The sequence below is a fragment of the Corvus cornix genome, chromosome 13 (genome assembly GCF_000738735.6).
Source record: "Corvus cornix cornix isolate S_Up_H32 chromosome 13, ASM73873v5, whole genome shotgun sequence".
Classification (NCBI taxonomy): domain Eukaryota; kingdom Metazoa; phylum Chordata; class Aves; order Passeriformes; family Corvidae; genus Corvus; species Corvus cornix.
This window is the reverse complement of record NC_046343.1, coordinates 19217574-19237884: the sequence shown is the minus strand read 5'-3', so window position 1 is coordinate 19237884 and position 20311 is coordinate 19217574. Positions and strand designations below refer to the sequence as shown.

The window sequence follows — 20311 nt, the reverse complement described above, 5'->3', positions numbered from 1 at the left end:
AGATACAAAAGTCACAAAAGTCACCTGGAATGTTCATTGCTAAGAAAGAAAAGTAGTAGGCTTCTAGATAGACAGGGGTATGGAAGAATGATTCTTCTCTCTAATTTTTTCTCTTTTGGTGACAAGAATTTTGTGTTTTAAAATCCAAATTTAAAATGTCATAAAAGGAAAAAAATAATAATCCTTTCTCTGTCTTTTACAGATAGTTGTATTCAATATTCCTAAGCATATCACAGAATCAGAGAATGGTTTGGGTTGGAAGGGACCTTAAAGATCATCTTGTTACAACCCCTCCCATGGGCAGGGACACCTTCCACTAGACCAGGTTGTTCCAAGCTCCATTTAACTAGGCCTTAGACACTTCCAGGAATGGGGCCCCCAAAACTTCTCTGGGCAACCTGCATCAGGGCTTCACCCCCCTCAAAGGGAAGATCTTCTTCCTAATATCTCTTTTAAACTTACTCTCTGTCAGTTTGAAACCATTCCCCCTTGTCCTGTCCCTCCATGCTCTTGTAAATAGTCTCTCTCCACCTTTCCTGCATCCTAAACTGAAGAACTAGCCTCAGTTCATATGTATTTCCTCCCTGTTTAAAGAGTCACTTTATAGACAGACATATCTGAGGGGGTTTTGTGCAGTTCATAAATCACAGGACTAAGCAAAGCTCAAAGAACAAGGAAGAATTTGGCACACTAAAATCTGCATGTGTGATATTTCATAAGCTGGGTTTTTTTATCCAATGCACTGTTTACACAAACACACTACAATAACAGGGTGATACAGGTGGCTGTATCAGCTCTGACCTTCCCGAACAGTGGCTGTCACCACGGCCAGAACTGCATTCCACTCTGCTAATGTAACAGGAGTTCTTAAGTATGGACACTCCCAGGCATACAGTTTATCTCAATAACAGCTCAAAGTCTAAAGAAAATTACCATGAATAGGCAGTCTGGGGCATAATTTAGCACGTGGGCATTTTCTGATGTGAAGGAAGACTTCCTCATATTACGAACAACTGAGGCAAAAGTTTGCATTTTGTGTAATGGTAGAGCACCCTGTTCTCCTCTAAAAGCAAAAATAGAAAACCTTACATGTAAAGTAGGACTACATGACAAAAATGCAGCATTTAAAAAAATGTTAAATAGCCAGTTTACTGTTTTTCTGCTAAATAGCTACATATTAAAAATTTCCAGTGTTTCTCAGGAACAAACCCTCTCCCTAATCATCACTGGAAGGCACTGGAAAAGGCCTGTGCTATGTGCCATAGCATCCACAATATGAGAAAGCCCTTAACTGTCTTTGCAAAGTGATTTCCATTTGAACAATGAGCAAATAACACTGGAGTACAGCACCTGATCCCAACTGGCCATGGAAATGGTGTGCTTTTATTTAATAAGTCTGGTTGCTCCCTGGCAGCTGTGTCCCACACACCAGTAACCCCAAAAGTCTTCCTAATGGCAGTGGTACTAATTGCTAAATAAATTAATTTAATTCCTAGAATTACCTGTGAGATTTTATTTCCTGTCTGCTGGACTGATTCCAATGGAAGAAATTCTTCCTCCTCACATGCTACCACTCCTTAAACTTGTTCTGGGTTATTTGAAAAACTGCCCTGCTGTGTTTTTAAAGATACTTGAAAATGTAAAAACTCTCCCTAAGTCATATTTTCTAGTTTACTTCAGGTTTATCCAACATGGGCCACGTGAATATAGCACTAAAGTGTAAAAAGGAAATGATACTGTCCATGAAAAAAAATGGTGATCTTAAGCATTCAAACTGAATCACAAGCTGATGTCAAACATATAACTTAAAAAAAAAAAAATTTACCTTGAGGTCCTATTAAACTGCTCAATCTACTCCTACACAGGATTCCATTCTTAAAATTTTTCCAACCCAATGTGCCTTAAGCAGCTCCCAGTTGAGCTACCACATCTCCACCTGCCTATGAAGTGTGTGTGGTGTGTCAGCCACAAAGGAGACAGAATCCATAAGGAAACGCACGGATGCTTTGGCAGGGAACCATGAGCTTTCCTCCAATTCCCATGCAAAAATAAATCCCTCAGTGTAGTGACTTTGCTGTGGCACAATGGCCATAGCTGGAGACAATACGCCCGTGGGCTGCATTTTCAGACTCACCTGGCTGCTGAAGCCCATCACAACCTGGCGCTGTTTGAGGTTTGTCTCCCCATCGAGGTTGGCAGTTTCCAGGTGGCAGATCCCGTTCTGATCAGAGGAGTAGAGCAGCAGGATATCTGCTGGGATGATCTCGTTACACTGCAGCTGCACAAAGTCCCCCACTTTGACATCTTTCCAGCACTTCTCCACATAAGCGTGTTCCTCCCTGTGTATTAAAAACATATCATGGGTGATAAGTGACATTAGGAAGGCAGGACTGCTGACTTGTGGGGCTTCAAAAAGAGAAAATAGAAGATAGGGGCACAGTGATTTTTTTTTTAAGGGACACAGCACAGAAGCTAGAAATTAATGATTCAGACACTTCCATAGCACCACTTCACCGTATGTCATATTCAAACCAAATCTTTACATGGAATAAAAAATATACAGCAAAAGTTCTCTTTCATTCTAGCACTAGTCCTATAATCTGCACAGCAAAATATAGAAAGCAGTTCAGACTAACAGCAATACGTTCGAGTCTCTTATTGAAGAAATTTAAATACTTCACCAAAACCTATTGTTTTTGACCACATGACTCTTTCCCAGGTACTTTCCAAGATCAGTATATAGATCCTGAAAGAAGAAAACTGGTACCTCAGCCACGCTTGCCTCATGTCTTTCCAGTTTGTAACTCTCAATAGGTAATTACAAATCTTGAGCTTAATATACAGAAACAACTTCAAAAGGTAAAAGAGCTGACAAATGATCCCTTAGTATTAAGCAAAAAAAATACAACCAGAGCACAAGTTTAATGGAAAAGGTAAAGTGAGAAACAAAGAGCTTCTAAAAAAAAAGAAAAAGTAAAAGAAAAAGACCCTATGGGATTCAAGGAAAATAAAATACTATTTCATCAACAAACTAAGTTCAGCAGAGTTTTTTTGACTTTACATTTTCAATAATTAATCCTTCAACTGCTCTTAACCATCTAAGCAGACCAAAAACTGCACAATAAACTTTAACATTAGTTAATGGGAAAACTGCACTGGCAGCAATTGCTTGGTTCCTCTAACTCCTTGAGAGGAAATTATTTTTTCAATATAAATCATTGAATCACCTTATGCCTTGCTCTGTGAGAGGGAAATGCTCATGATACTTCACCAGACAGACAATAAAAGTCCTTTTGTAATGACTCATTCTCATTTCTGGTTAAGTTTTTAATCATCCTCATCTATTGCCTGGAGAATACCATCTTTCACTGAAGTGTTTATATCATGAGAAGGGGAGCAGTGATAGAACAGATAAAGTGTTTTGCTACAGTTCAAAGCACACATCCAAGCACTGCTTCACAGCCAGGCCAAGGGATGCTTCCTGCTAACCTACTTTCCTGGCTTTCTGCAAAGCAAAGCCAGCCACAATGCTGCCAGGCAAACCCTCACACTTGGCTTATGCCCTTATCTGCAAAACAACATCAACTAACAGTTATCTGTATAGGTTATGCAAGAAGTTAAATTCTGCACATTTCCCAGTGGCACACACTTTTTACTCAAGAAAAGAACCCCTCAACCTAATTATTTGAATCCCTTTACTGCTTCTTTTGAGGCACTTACTAAACTATGGGGTTGTAGCAATATTTTTTTCATGTTACATTAATTTTTTTCCTGTATTTTTCATTCTTCTTTTTTTTTCTGACTCTACTTACCTGCATGTCCTTTTTCTTTTGCTCAAAAACAGACATAAAAGACCACACGGAAGAACAGAAGTTTGTTCTAAGTTAATTAGATGTTTTTTAAAAAATCTAACTAAATTTCTATTTGAAAAGTATTTTAGCAAGTATATGCCGAGTATTTAATCCTCTACAAAGCAGATACTAAGTTAATATACCAAATCAACTATGTAAGTACTAATCCTTTCCATGCCAAACACCCTCTGAATAGGACTTCTTAATGTTTTTGTTTAAAACATGAAAGAAGGAGTACAAGATCAGTTTAGAGGAAGTAGATGTCTTGTCTTACCATCCTAGACATCTGGATGCCATTTATAGTTTGCATATTATGTTTACTGTCACTTCTGCAGAGCAATCCACCTCTCTGTACGTCAACTCTTGTGCAATTCAGAAGTTTACAGAATATATTTCTGATTTTGTCCTCTCATAAAATGCTATAGAAGGGCCTTGTCCAGCTGGCTGTGTTCTGCATCAGCTGAAAGAAACCAGACTAGCACAACTAATCCATGGAAATCACGGACTTGTAATATTTTTTCAATAACTCCCCATGAAACCTACATACATGTAAAGCTTCAGGGTTCTACCCAGTCACTAATTACAGAGGAGAGAGTGAGTCAGAAAAGCCAAATGATGTCTTTCAGATCAGAGGAAAAGCCTTACTTAGCACAGGGACTACAGTTCAGGAATTGCTAAAATCTCAAACCTGCATTCAGGTGAACTGACTGTCCCTCTATCCCAGCGAATATTCAAAAAACACACATTTTCTGCTCCTGAAGAAAACCCTTCATCTGGACTTGTAAGATGAAAAATTTTCGATAGCACAAAGCTTTTCTAGAACATTGTAGGGAATTTCCAGCAGATGAAAGGAAGAAAAGTGCTTCATGATGAAACTGGTGCACCCCATGGCAGCACTGGCCTAGTTGTCTAACAAGATTTTTCAGATGAAGCAGTTTCCTTTCAGCAATTCCTGTAACTGGGAACACTGCCCATTTTCTGTTCAGTGATTAAAGTTCATAGCACAAGCTCTGGTTGCTAAATAAACAGAGGAGCTTAATAAATCCAAGATGGTCTGACGAGAAATATATGAAAAGGGCAAATGTATTGAACTTATAAAATAAACAAGGTGTGGTGATTTTCAATAGGTGGGAATCTGGATATCTGATTCATATAGCATGCGGCATCAGGGCTGTGGCACACTGAAGACAGGATGTAAGATAAAAATTCCTCAGTCCCTTCTCTCTTTTACCAGGCAATTTATCAAAAGCACATTCAAAAAGTGTTCCCTTGTTAATAGATATCATGATGATGCCCATCAGAGTATGATAGTGCCAATGAAAAGAGGCCTTGAACATTCAAAATGACGTCTGCCAGTGCTGTTATTGAACTCATCAAATCTGACCAGAAGGCATGAACTAAACAGATTTTATTAAGTCATTTCTGGGAAAAAAAGGACCATAAAAAGATCCTGCTGCAGTTGGAGACCACGGGGGAACTTAAATAAATTATTGACTTTGTGTCAACAATTTGATTTTGCTTTCTTGGATTCAATAAAGATAAATTTCAAACAAAAACTGGATCAAAATGGACGGTGAATGGAAGGAAATAAAAACTATTGTTCTGCTATACAGAAAAGATTGAATAAAAGTAATTTTTTTTGTGCACTCCACAGCATGTGTGTGTCCTAGACTGCCTTAAAGAAAGATCTTCAGAAATCTTTGTTACCTAGAAGCATTTTATCGGATAATTAGTCCAGTGAATCTTATTCCCTAGAATTACTGCAAGCTCCATCTTGGGATCCTTTGCAGTTTGAAATAAAGATATTGTTTGCTCTGCACTATACCCCCCCACCCCGACCCAAATTGTCACCAGGTCATGACAACTAGAAAAATGTATCAGTGTCAGTGTCATCAATAGAGAAACTGATATATAAATATTTTTCTGTATGTAAATTTGCTAGAATGCTATATTTGAAAATGGCCTCTTTCAAGAATCACATATTTTATAAAAAATGCCAATATTCCGGGATCTCAAATCACACAGCTGCTTACCCTTCACAGTCTATTTTTGCAAATAGAAATTTCGCACAATTTTATGCTATCAAAGATTATCAGCTTTTATACGCAAACTCCTCACAAAACATTTTCAAAGATCACTTTATGGCCATGACCTCACCATTAGGAGCTACTGCCACAAAACAAAAAAACTGACAACAAAGGAGCAGATTTAGGACTTGAGGAAGGCTCAAGATCAAACAGGAACTGATTCTGAAACCTGTCCATAGGTCAGAGTACAGCACAATTGGCTGATAATGTTCTCGAGCTGCAGATAATTGTTTGAGCATAGGAAAATGCCATAGTATACGTGTGGGTTTGTCACTGGCTCCTGCCACGATCTCATCCCAGAGTGGGAGGGGTTTTTCATGTCAGCACATCAGCCCAGCAGCACCAATGATGTCATTTAGCAGTGGCCAGTCCTGTATCCAGCCCCAGCCTTTCCCCAGAACGCCAAACTCTCAGTATTTGAACACTATGTTAAGACAGCAAAAGCCCTTTTTAAAATAATAGGAATGAAATTTTTCTAAAGTCTAATAAAGTACATACACTTATATCATACTGGCATTCCAAATTCCTCAATGCTAATAACAGATCTGTGGATACAAAAATGCTGTTAGCAAGGAATTTTCCTGCTTCTTCTAAACTGTGGGATAATTTTCTCTCTCATGAAAGATAATAGCAGAAATTCTGTAAACTAAGAACACCTGCAACCTTGTAGAATTATGTTTATGGTACAGTAGAAAAATATTTTGACAATGGATGTTTTAGGATTTTAGCCAATCCCCCCCAAGGAGTGGCTGATCCTTTGTCCAATTAGACTATGAAGAAAAAGTCTCTAAAAGAGTTTGTAAAATAATTAAATAAATCAATCTTGCTGCACAATTCCTGCCTGCTGGATCTTCTCTCCTCCTCCCTACGGCTGCGGGACATGGTAATATTGACTGTGGAAATACAGATCCTATCTTTTTATGTGTTTAAACTGCCTATAGCATCATAACAAGTAACTTCTCATTGATACAAGCCTATGCTCAACTTCTGTAACCAACTGAAGTTTACATAAACTTTAAGTACCAGAACTTTATAAAAGTATTATTTGTTCATATAAATGGTTTTGGATTTCTTTTAACTCACCTTTGAAGAAATAAAATAAAATAGATGTAAACAATGTGTTGCTTAGATTTTACTAGGTTCATTTGGTAAATCGTACATTATTGTATTTAGGAAAATCTGGAGGTTTTTTACTGCCTTGAGCAAAATACTGTTACAATTCTTCTTGACACCAGCTGGAATGAACAGATAATTCCAAGGTCACTCACTTAATGTCTCTTAATTGTTAGCATTAGTTTCTAGGGACTCTCATTAACTTGTGAAGTTTCTGGAAAGCATAGCCTACATCAGCTTTTTTGGTAGTCATATCCTTATATGACCATGTAGCTCTTGGCGTCACATGGTAGAAACCTGCCACTCTCCAGGTTTTAAAGGTATTTTAAAAGTTCAGACAGGTAGATGAATCTTAATGCCATGAGGCCATGATTCTGCAGGTCTCTGAGCCAAACCCCACAGATTCTCATTTAATTGGTTCTAATGTTTAGTCATTAGCTCCTGCTGTCTGCTGTCTGCTAAGCCATTGCACCTTTTCTGTGAAGCAGCTTTAAATGCCTTGGCAGGTAATAGATCTTGAAGAAAGCTCTGACAAAGCAATACACAAACCAGTGGTAGATTTAGTAATGTATTTTATGGATTTTCTTCCACAGAGACCAAGGATCTTCTCTGTAGCAATACACTGTGACTGACAACAATTACTAGCTCACCACTCTTCCACTTTCAAATCGTGGTGCCTGGACCAGCTGAGAGAAGGTTTGCATTTAGTCAGTTCAGCATGTCCCATAATTCTTCACAATGCAATCATTATACCCCACACAAGGTTTTTTAATTTGTTCACAATTTTGGTACCACTGGTTTCAAGCAGTGTCATGGTGACGTAACAAACCTGAGTATACTGTTGGATAAGGACATTTTCTCAGCTCACTGGGAGGTTGAAGAATGCCTCAAGCAGAAGGTACTGTTTGTACCTTCAGTCAAACTCGCTGCTAATTCAGGTATCCACAGCTAAACTAGATACAAAATTTCCACAGTGCATGAAGTACAGACAAAAGTTGTAGGGATGACAGAGCAGAGGATGCCCATTGCCAGAGAACTACACACTCATGCTTGACATTAGGGGGGTAGTAGCTTGCAACTAATCCAAGTTCATGCTTTGTGGCTGTCATAGGACTGCACCTATTCAGAAGGTGTTCAGTCTCCAGCTGATGAGATTTCTGCACTGTTCAAGGAAGGTACCACTGAGGTGTAGACGCCTTGATATTGCTATGCCCGAGAAAATTGATTGAAATTTTGCCTGTGGTGAGGTTTTGAGTGGGACACAGGCTTCAGACCTTTCTTTTTTTGTGTATAAAATGAACCTACTAAAGCCTCCAGCAGGCTCCTAATCTTTAAAGTTATGCTTTGTCAGAAAACAAAAATAATAAAGCAGAAAGAAAAGGGTCTTTAACAAGTGAAAACTCACTGCTGCTGACCAACACTTTAAATTAAGTGTTGGCAAGAAATCTTTCTGCTCACTGTGCCCTTGGCAGGATGGCATTTTCCTCTCATCCTGCTTTCTACTTGACAAAATTTCAGGTTCACCTTGGGTTGAATGACTTGCATATGATATTTCTGAGTCCAGAGAAAAATGGTTTTCTTTGAACTCTGAGACTTGACAGTAGGTCAATTCCTGTTTTCAAGCATGTTCCCTACCCTTTTCTCTGCTTTCTTCCAGATGCCCCACACTGCCCCTGGTCACTGCATCCCTGGCCAGTCCCAGGCACTATCCCAGACATGGAGAGCATGCATGGGAGGTGCAATCTCTCCTCCTTTCAGAAATCCAGCAGAACAGAGCATATGAAAGAGGTTCAAACAGAAGGGCAGCCTTTGCCTTTGCTGCCCAGATTCCCTAAGAAAACATAAAGTACCCTGTATAAATTCACTTGTAGGCAAGCAAATCTCCATTTCTGTCGGAGAGAAAATTGCAGCACAGAATTACAATACTTTAATTGACTGAAATATTTTAATTCTCTTTCAAACCACTGAGTCCGGCTTAAGCCACTTTCAGCTTTTCAGCTGAAACACATTTATGAGTTCTTTGTTTTTTCCTTCTTTCTATACCTCTACTCTAGGGCTAACCCAGAGTAAGTGCTGATGCAAAAATCTTAAAATGTTCTAAAATCTTACACTAAGCAGACAAAGAGTCAGAGTGAAGGCCAGCCTAAATTTTTTGTACCACAGACATCAGTGGACTTAAGAGAAGAGGAGAAGATTGATGCTTGTAGGAACTACCTGAAAACCACAGGGCCTGAAAGCATTACAGAGGAACTTTCTATGGAAAGAGTAATCAGGCTACTTAGGATGCCTGTCATTTAGGATACCTACATCTCCAAATGCTCCACAGGATGATTCAAGGCATATAAACAAGGCTTCTCTGAGTCACTGTCTCAGATATCTGAATTTAGGTTCTTAAGATTAAGCAATATGAATAGCTTAAATAATGTTAATGTTTTTGTGGCTGCTGTGCCATACTGAACTGTGCATAGCCCTTGCATTTGTATCTTAGTGTCTACCAAAACACTGAGGAAAAAATAGGTTAAATCTCCCAAAAAAGTGAAATTGATGCAAAAAACTGTCTAGATGCTATGGAGTATTTACAGAATTTGAAATAACCCTCGGGGTATAGTACAGCCAAGCTATATAATAATTACATATCAATTAGTTCCTTGAACATTATGGAACTTCAAGAAAATGAAATACTAGCTTTTAGCAACTATTGTATTGACATTCACTTTCAGGTTTGTATACCACATTCAATGCTGGCCTGTTAGTAAGTTAATGACAAACTGAAGAGAGTTTTGAGAAAAATAACCATGGTAGGTTTGGAGGGACTGACTGACAAGAAAGATGAAAAGATCAATCTGAACCAGTCTTGACTAAAAGGTGTCAGGGTGCAACAAAATTAATGTGATAAAAATCACACATATTTGAAGATTATAATTAACTGCTATGGATGTAGACTAACTAATTAGGGTTGCATGAAATCAGGTGACTTGAAAAATTGAAATGCAATTAAAGAGGGATAATAAAGCATAGTATCATAGAAAATGCTTTGGCATTTTGTAGTAACGGAAGTCCACCTTGCTTGGAAAATTTTAAAGCATACAAAGTATATTTTAAAGAATGCCATGAGACAGCAGGCATTTAAACACAGGTCTATATCATCTGCAATTCAATTTTTTGTTCTCTCCTTTTGGTGTTGTGTGATTTGTTCCAACAGCACAGCAGTTTGTCTACAGAGTATGATTCCAAAAGTTTTGGTTCCAAAAGTACAAACTCTTCAATCAAAAATCTAGGTTATTGCACCTCCCCAAGACACTTTATTACCTATTAATTTTTCTCATTTTTTCAACTAAACATTGTTTAAATACACTACTGGAAGTGTCTTTTCTTTCATTTGACCAGAAGACTAGATTTCCCATTCCAGCTGATCTGTGTGAAAAGAAAATTAGAATAAATATGTTTACAGGCCAGCCTATTTAATTTCCCTTGCTCTGTGTTGAAAGAAGGCAAGTTACTGCATTTCCCCTTGTCTTCAAGAAAGTTTTAGAGAACATTCAGCATTTGGAAAAGTTTGGTTTGCCTTTGTATTTCTTTTGGAACAGGTGCCAGAGTCTTTATTAAAATCTGAAATAAAGACAACATACACTCCAAGATTACCTCTTAAAATCTAAGTAATATTTCATCTTAGGATGGAAGATCAGTTGTTCTATTAAAAATAACTGTTGGTTGCCACCATATTAACAAAATGTGCAGTGTCTCAAAAAGACTTTCACCTATGTTAAAACAATTACCTATTTTCAGCAGATGATTAATAAGGAATAAAAACTAGAAGACATCATGCCCTTCCAGGACTTTGCAACTAGCAAGAACAAGAAATATCAGCCTCTGAAAGCACCAGAGAAGCCTGATTTAAATTATTCATTATATAATAAGCTGTAGTGACTGATCTAATGGCAATTGTCATTACTCACATTTTTTCCAGACAGGATGAATGCTGTAGTCTGAAGCCCTTCTCATTTTCCTTTCCCTTACAGCACCTTTTTGGACCACAAAACTTTGGTGCAAGACAAGATCCTAGACAAGACTGATTGATAGATCAAAATCTTTTTTATTGGATGGAATAACCAATTTTAAGGCAGGCCCATCTCGTGCTGCTGCATCACAGAGCACTCACAACTATAACTTGGATCTGGATTTGAAGATATGTTGCAATTCCATCGTGGACATTTTTCCCTTATACAAAACAAGTTTTACTGTATTCCCTTCTTCTCATGTTCCCATGGTAAAAGGCTTTCAGATCTAAACTGACAGTTTCTGTGTGTAAAGAGGAAATAAATAAGATCCCTCTGGGGATTTATTCATTAGCACCTACTGCCCCACCTATTCTGTCCCATACTGGTTTTAACAAGTATTAACAATTAATCCATTGCCTCATGGGCTAATGCAACACTGGAAAAGCTAGAACATTCAACCAGATTGAAATTGCAAAGATAGACAGAAGAGGCAGTTTGCCACCCTACCCAGAGAGCTACCATTATTGACAGTCTTCACCATGGAAGAGAAGAAATCTTAAATCCACATTATTTAGAAACTTATAAAATGCCAGCTCTTTTGGAAAAGTTGCAAAGGAGAGCAGTGCAGTTTTTTTTCTTACAAGTAATTTTCTATATGTGGGCCTAAGTTTAGCCCCTAAACAAGCAAATCTATTGCTTTCCTGCTTAACTAGCAGGACATAAAAATAAAAACCTGACAAACACATGCAGAAGAAACAAACAGAAATGACAGCTCCATGTGATAAAAGCCAGAGTTCTGCAAGATCTTGCTCGTGAAAGCACATGTTATATAAAGCATTGCTGATTAATTTGAGGGATGACAGGCACATTCACGGAGATGGAAAGTTTTGCACTTCTGACTCCCAGATGTGATATTTTGTCAGGGAGAAATAATTTGCTACTTTGCTAACAAAACAGTTTTGATACAACAAAACATAATTTTCAATCTTCTGAATGTCCTAAAAGCAAGAAGTCATGAAACACTTTGAAGAAGTGAGCACACACACATGTAGTTAATTTGAGATGACTAAACAGAGGCATATATTACTATCTTTCATTTTTATACTGTGTTTTTACATGTTCATTTTACATACTGCCTAAGAACGAAAAAATAACTGAAAGCTACTCAACAATGTAGAGTAGAAAATAGAATGTATTTCAAAGGGCCAGGTTTATAAGAGATTTCTTGGCATCTAAGAATGCAAATAAGTCCCATGACAGATCTTGTTCTGTGCTACCTTATATTGATAGAATTAAAGCCTCTTGAAAATGTCTTAAAAATTCAGCTGCTTGTAGCTCTTTAAGCACCTATTTTCAGCACACTGCATGTCTAAGAGGCTGATAGACACACCAATATAATGAAACTCACACTTAACTTCCCAGTACAAAAATGCTTTAAAAAAAAAAAAATCTTTCCCTCCATGAGAACAAATACCAGGTGATATATAGTAGCCATGACTTTCCCCTATTTCATCTAATGACTGATTTTTCAGCAATTATTTATTAATTTTTTTAAACAAAAAGCCTCACCATTGATAAAAGATCTCGAGCCAATGTTTTTGGTAATAAAAGCTATACGAAGCTCACCTGCTGTAAATGCAGCATCCCATATTATTGATTTCTTTGTCTAATTTATACCGCCGAAAGTCCTCCCAAGCATCTTTAATGGCTGTAATGGTCATTATAACACAAATTGGGATCACAGACACCTCTGGTTGGAAAGCATTTACCACTGGCACAAAATTCAGCAGTGCAATGAAGACAAAATAAATATTGGCAAAGCGGTGAAACTGCTCATAGATATTTTTAGGGAGGAAAGTTAAGATGGTATATTTCGTGGTCTTAATTTCATTGGACTCATAGTATCTATTCAGATTTTCCTTCCCCTTCTTACTTCCAAAGGGAAAATTGGAGATGATCACTCGTTTATTTTCATTTTTCTTCTTTCTTTTCCTTATTTTTCCTCTCTTCTCCAGCTCCTCATTTTGGATTTCCATGTCTGGAGCACCACATCGGCAGCAGGCTTCCTTGAAAAAATGTTTTTTCCATATCATTGTAGAGAAGCAGCCTGGAACAATTTTCCTTGACATGTTGTTTTCCTTTCAAAAAGTATCTTCAAGATGAAAACCAACAAAGTTAGAAGAGTTCAATAATCCAAATGAACTCCCAAGCGGTGGAGAGAAGAGTTGATATGTCCAAAGCCCAGGGCTTCGTCTTTCACTCCAACCTCCACCTACCCAGGGACAGGGATCATCCTGACTCAGCTGCACCAGGTCCTAGAGCCTGCTGGGGCAGCTGCACCTCACGTATGCCAAAAGCATCCTGAATGTTTTGTTCTTCCTATCAGCAGATGCCTGGAGGCCCCGTTCAGACCATTTCCCTGGCAGTAACTCTCTGCTATCAGGAAGTGTCTCTGCTTTAACACAGAGCATAGGCACTGCTGAGAACATACACACAATTTTCACAGGTCACTCCCCGAGTTTCAGAATGACTTTATAACCCTGGGAGTTGCCAGGAAGCTCAAAGGTAATGGGCAGAGCTCCACGTCCCAGATGTCAACAGAAGATTGCTACAAGCCTCAGTACAGACAGTATTTCTCTTTTATTTCATCTATCTATTGTTTGTTTTCATGACCATAACATGGATTATTACTAAACAAACAAACAACCCCCATTCCCCCAAGCCAAGTAAACCTATGATTTTGTAGTCAGAGGAATAGCCATAAGCAAGTGAAGGGCAATGTGCCTGGATTGCCCTTCAGACTGATCCTTCTCCCTGATATACCCCAAACCTTCCTCTCTCACCCAGATACCCCTTCCCCTTTGATCCTTCTTCCTCTGACACATAAGTATGTCAGCACAGATGAGGGCTAATTTCCAGAAGAGTTAATCACATGTATGCAAACCACAGCAATTTTTTTTCTCTATGGCCTGGGCTTAAGGGCAGATGAAAAAAGGAAAGCACACAAATATTTAAACTTTTAAACAAAAACTCCTATTTGCTTCATAACGTAGTGACGAGTTAGGCAGTCTCAAGTCAAGTTAGTACTTGGACAAGAAACTGACGAAATCGAAATGTTGCAACAAGAATTGCAGTGAAAATATTTCTCCCTTCTGAGTCAGTATTGAGCAAACAGCTGCCTGCAGATGTTGTACCAGCTCCAAAGCCAAGCTAGGCTGTATTGATCTCTCTGTTTACTGGAAGTCCTAGAACTTTTTCCATCTCTTGATTATGATTCACCTTGAATGTAGTTGATCATTAATTTCTGTATTACTGGTTTTAGCGTGAAACATCTGAAAGACATGGCTCCAATTTTCTTAACAGCCCCAGTTTTCTGTTCCAGACTTGGGTAAGTTTCATTTATGCTCCAGATCCTTCTGCTATCAGGAAAGGATGTTGTATGTGTTGGCAAGATGCTTTGAAAACTTAGAATGAAAACCTGTATATATCAGCACACACTGCTGTGATATGAAACAAAGCCTAAGTGATACTGAGATGATTTAAGTGAGCTAAATAAGGCATTTTTAAAGGTAGAAAAAAATCTTTTGTAACAGTTTTCCCAAACTTATAGTACTTTGAAAGGTCCGTGAGAGAATTACTGTAAAATCAGATGAGCAGTTTCTACCATAACAGAAGCAAGTAAAAAAAAATGATTTAGTTTACTTACTTGTTGTATACCCTGGTTTTAGTTAAGTCTATTGTCTTATCATACTGGTATTTTCTGTAGTGTTCAATAACATCCTTAATCATGTTGGCAAGCAGCACCACAACCAGAGGCAGCATTGTAATCTCCCTATGGAAGACTTCCACTTGTGGGAACCAGTTCAGAACCACCAGAAAGAAGAAGTAAAGCTTACCCAGCCTGAAAAGGTATAAAAAATATTAAAAGTAGTCAGAAATTAGAATGTATCCTTTCTTTAATGAACAACCCCCATTCTGTGTCAAAGGAACTTTAATAATTTCACTCCTCTACCCTCCTTTTCCTTTCTCCAGAATGAATTGATCAGCTGCTTTTCTTTAGAGTCTGTGAGATACATTTTCATACTATTATAGCTAACTCCAGTTTTGTCACGTGTTAAAAACACTATTTATCTCTGGGATCTCCAAGGTCTTTAATGACCCCTCATCGCTTCAGTCTTGAAAATAAGCACAAAGTCAAACAAAAGCCAACCAAACCTTAAAAAACAAACCAATGAACTGTGGAAATGTTCCCATCAGGAATCCATGGAGGATTCTGCAAATGGAAGGTCAAATTATGAGAGGGCCGATCTAGTATACAGAATAAAAATTTCAAAGCTAGAGATGGATATACAACTTCCATTTATCTTTATTGTGATGATGGTTCCCTGGGCATCTTTTTATTTACACTTGATTATTTATGCTGGGGGATTTACACAATTTCAAACCAGCACTTGGAAAGAAACCTGACCTAGCACTTGCACATACATATATACTATTTCTACATCGATAGACAGTCACTTTCTGACATTAAAAATAGATCAAAAATTGAGCTGCTGAAATCCACAGAATTTCATAGGTGTCTCAACACATCCAATTAATTTTTTTGTGCTCTTAAAAATCAGAGGTTTATGCAACACAAAACCAGAAGGATTTTTAAATAAAAACTTTATTTTTTTGCAAAGAGAACTGTTGCAGCATTCTATTATGAAAGCTGGTCACAGCAGTGGTTAAGGACTCCCAGTGCTTACTTGCTTTAATCCACAATTTCAGAGTCAAATGAATTTTGTTACAAATTATCATCACCTAAATTTTAGTCCTGTTGCAACTACAAAAGCAGCCCTTCTCCATCACACTCAAATATCACCATTTCAGAGAGAGTTTTTGAATCTCACAGATATTGAATGAATTTTTTTACCTGTGAAACTGTCCAAAAAGGTTTTGGGGCAGAAAAGTGAACCATGTGTATTTTGTTTCCAGAATATTCCTGTTTCCAGAATAAAATGCAGAAGCTTGTTTCCAGTCTTTCCACTGTCTCCCATTGTCAGGTAATACAATCCTTCATTTGTTTAGAATGAGTTTTGGTTTGTCTCTGACAGAAAGTAGCAGTAGTGTTGATTCTGATAGAGCCTGGGAGGGACTTTGAGCTCCCAGTCACTGCCAACGGTACAAAGCTGAGTCCACGGACAAAGACATTTGCAGCAGGGATGGCAGGCTGAAAGACAAATGCATGACAAGTGCTGAAAACTAATTCCATTCTGGCAGAAAATTCCCTTTATGTTTTGCAAGCAGAGGTTTAACACAAAGACAAGTCTCCTGCTCAGTGCACTGTATGTTCTTTCATCTCAGAACTTCTGCAGAGAATTTACACAATAAAAGACACAACAAATCTTCAATATGACAAAATCTATTTCTATCTCTGGGGACCAGAAAATATCTAAAATCCATTTTCTGTGTCTTATAAAGTCAATTTAACAGAGGTGAGCAATGGCTTTTCCATCATGAATCCTGTATCCTATTTTTCAAATTATAAAGTGCCACCAAATCTATTCAGACATTTTTCTTATGTGTTGATTTGGCACAGCCCGGTTTTTTGGTAGTGGGGGGGAAGGGGGAGGGGCACAGAAGTAGTTTCTGTGAGAAGCTGCTAGAACCTTCTCTGATGGCTCTGAAGATGGACATGCTGTTGGCCCAATTAGAGAGAGGTTGTTAACACATCTGTGATGACATACTTAAGAAGGAAATCAAAACCAGCACATGCACAGTTTTCTCCCAAGGGGTGGCAAGGCACTGCAACTGCCGCTATCCTGGGCCAGCGTATGGCGATCCGCAGCCGCTGCCATTTCAGTGTGGCCCACAGTGAGCCTTGCCTGCCTGGCTGCCTGTAGCCAGCCGTGCTGTGGGCAGAAGGGCAGGGTTAGCAGCATCTTCTCCTTCCTGGTGCACTGCATGAAGAGAGGTGTTAAATACTGCCAATGCTGTGGCAGCCACCACCACCCGTGTGGTAGTGGAGGGGCCACGTGGCCAGCAGTGGAAACATGGCAAGTGATTCCCCAATGAAGAACCTAAACAAAATCAACCTCTTGGCACTACGGGATGCTGCAAGAATCTTTGAATTAGTGGAACTTGTTAACAATAGTACCTATGGGCAGCAATTTTTCTTCTAGATAGAGAAGAGGAGGAAGTGAGGACATGTAAGAGAGAACAACATGGCAGCATCAAGGTCAGTGGAGAAGGACAGGGAGGAGGTGCTCCAAGAGTTGAAACCAAAGTTCCTCTGCAGGCTGTGGTGAAGACCATGGTGAAAAAAACTGTCCCTCTGTAATCCATGAAGTCCACAGGAGATGCAGAGATCCACTCACAGCCTGTGGGAAAAGTGCTCACGCCAGAGTGGGTGGATGCCAGAAGAAACTGTGATCCAGTGGGAGACCAGAATAAAGAGAGAGGGCCACTGCTTCCAGAAATAGAGAAGGAGACCCCTTGCTTCCAAACTAGAGCAGCCTATCCTTAAAGGACTGCAACCTGTGGAGGAGTGACCCACACCACAACAATTTTGGGAAGACCGTTTATCACGTGGGAGGCACCCACAGCATAATAAAAGAAAGACTCCTCTCCCTGAGCAAACTGAAAAAGAGCTCAGTGATGAACTGACCAAAACCCCCATGCCCTGTCTCCCTGTGCTGTCAGTGGGAAAGAGGGAGGGGCTGCGGGGGGAAAAGGTTTTAAAGGCTTATTTTACTTCTCATTATCCTCCTCTGACTCTATTAATAATAAATTTATGTTGTACCTTTAAATTTGAACCTGTTTTGCACTTACAGTGTTTTCCTCCCAGTCCTTCAGTCATAAGCCTTCGTTAATTCTTTTTTTCCCTTTCCTCTGCCCAACTATAACAGAAAAAGGTGAGCAAATGGCTTTCATGGGTGCCTGGTGTTTAGCCAGCGTCAAACCACAACATCTTAAAATGTCTGACTTTCTTACGATACTTTTCCTGTTCATTCTTACTTATAAAGGGACTGGTTCAGGTGTTGAATCTTAATAGCTCAGATAATAAAGAACTGCAGTATCAGCTTAATCACATTTACACTCAGGTAACAGTTTTCCAAAATCTTCAGAGAAACCTGATTTGAAAGGAAAATGCCAGCCGGCACTAAAACAATGGATGTTTTATGGGTTGGAGAGATAAAGGAATTAAATCTCCCAATACTAATCCTATTATCATTGAAAACTTGTCTCCTGATTCGTACACACATCCACAACTGCAGGTGTGATCCAGCGTGCCAGATGCTTGAGCTCCAGCCATGCAAGCATAGGTGCTGTTATGCTCAATCTAAACATAACAAAATCTTGCTCCAACAGCGTGAGTTTGAGAACTAGAAGCTGCTGTACAATGACAAGGCACTAAATGTGCAAAAGCAAACCAGAAATGAAAGGCACTGGCCTTATACAGCTTCAAGGTTCCACTGAACAAAACATGTGACTGAATCCACCTCATTTAGACTGGGGGAAATACAGAGTATGTCACCCTCTTTAGAAAAAAACCCCCTTAATAATATTTAATAATATGTACATGTTTGAGTCTTGGAAGAAGAGAGAATTACTCTGCCAGTGTGCAAATGAATGAGTATTTGACTGAAATCAAAATTACATTCAACATATACTGTCTTAGAGCCAGCATGTCCTTACAGCGTAACCTTTAAGGTGCTGAAAGACCTAAAGTGCAATCAGTGGTGCTGAAGGATTTTATAATGAAAAGGCAGAAATTCCATTGTTGGTGGTTACCAAAAGACGCACAGTGAGAACTCAGTGAAAACATTGTAGCCAAATGATGCAGCTCATATTTTCTAGGCTAAAGGCTAGACACCTGGAAAATTTTTTCACCTTGTTGTTGTTCTGAGCAATTAACTCCCCAGTTGATTTCAGTTTAAATTAAGATCTGAACAGTGGATGGAAAAGTGACCCAGACACCTATTGTACTACATACATCTTTCACCACATTATACATATATATATATCTTCATATAAGTTGTAGGTGACAGAATTACACGCTACCTATCAGAGCACCTCATTCGGTATCTGAGATACATCAAGGTAGCTTGAAATTCCTTAGAATTTCTAAATAAAAAAAGCTATAGTTTCAGGCATATTGCTAAAAATAAAAGCAGACAAGATTAATTAAGGCAGCTTTACACATAATAGAACCATGTCTTCCACAACTTCCCCTGGGAAACTTTCTAAATCTTCACAAGTCACAATTAGGTAAGCCTGCTTGACATTCAAGAGGGCGTCTCTGCACTCCATCTTAAAAAATTTCTTAGTGTATAAATGAATTAATGAAATGATTTTGTTTTATTCACTTTGGAAATCAGCCCTCCTCCTGATTGTCTTTGAAAGGCAGTGGTCAAACAGTGTCATATCCATGAAGAGAGAGGCCAGTTGCTGCCATCAGGAAACTGAATGTGTTGCAGGAAATGTAGAGATGTCCTCACAAACCACACAGAACCAAGCAAGTGTTCTGTGGAGGGAATTACATAACTGGATGCATAATCAAAGCAGCAAGATAATGGCATTCTTGACCTGTGAACTTCAGTGCTGGGAGTGAAAAAGTAGCAGAAGCAAACAGAACTTGTTGTTTCAGATCACTAAAACCATAAAGGATCCTAAATGTGCCATCAATATTAGCAGATCACCTAACAGGAAAGAAGAAAGCACTCAAAGATATGTCCTTCTGTAAAATGACAATTATCTATAATTCAGACAACTTCTTACAAGAATATTCCAACTCTTTGGAACTTTGATGTGTTATGTCATCTTTCGTATGGCAGGAAATCCACAAAAAATATTGCATTCTTTTTGGCAGTATATTTAATGTGTCTGTCCCGACTCTGAAAGACCTTCTTAAAATCCATTTTCTGCAATTCTAGAATGTTTTACACACTTACCTGATTTATGTTTTCACAGAGATATCATTGAAAGAACCCATGAAGTGTGGATTTTTTCAACATACTTTTACTAAAGTAGCTGGCTTTCTTTCATCTGGTTAGTGAAGCTTCAGCACCACAATTCATATCCTGAAAGAGAAAGATTAAGGTGATGCAGACTTTTCCAACACCATTATGTTTGGGATTTGCCATCTATTCCACTTCAGCATAGTGATTACAACAAGTGCTTTTTCCAGTGCTGGCACATTTAGAACTATTGCAGCCTTGCCTGAGCTCCGCTTTGTCAGCCACTTCTGAAATCCTGCCTTCGAAATGAATCAGTAAGC

General features: G+C 38.6%; 1 protein-coding gene and 1 long non-coding RNA gene across 4 annotated transcripts in view; one reads left to right on the top strand and one right to left on the bottom strand.

The window, feature by feature from the left end:
- Positions 1-14891, bottom strand: part of ATP10B (ATPase phospholipid transporting 10B (putative)) — a 60683-nt gene extending 45792 nt beyond the window's left edge. Inside the window, exons 1-2 of one of the 3 annotated variants that reach the window (XM_020584822.2) lie at positions 14756-14891; positions 2135-2339 (exon numbers count right to left, since the gene is read on the bottom strand). In XM_020584822.2, coding sequence (XP_020440411.2) covers positions 2135-2339; positions 14756-14871 — 321 coding nt within the window. In that variant the 5' untranslated portion in view covers positions 14872-14891. Of the gene's footprint in view, positions 1-2134; positions 2340-11007; positions 11327-12675; positions 13539-14755 lie in introns of those variants that run through there. The other 2 variants (XM_039559650.1, XM_039559651.1) reach the window with 2 other exon arrangements.
- On the top strand, positions 14255-17714 carry LOC120410727. The gene is made up of 4 exons (XR_005603057.1): positions 14255-14437; positions 14851-14958; positions 16027-16094; positions 17214-17714. It is a non-coding gene; the product is annotated as an uncharacterized LOC120410727 (long non-coding RNA).
- The last annotated feature ends 2597 nt before the right edge of the window (positions 17715-20311 follow it).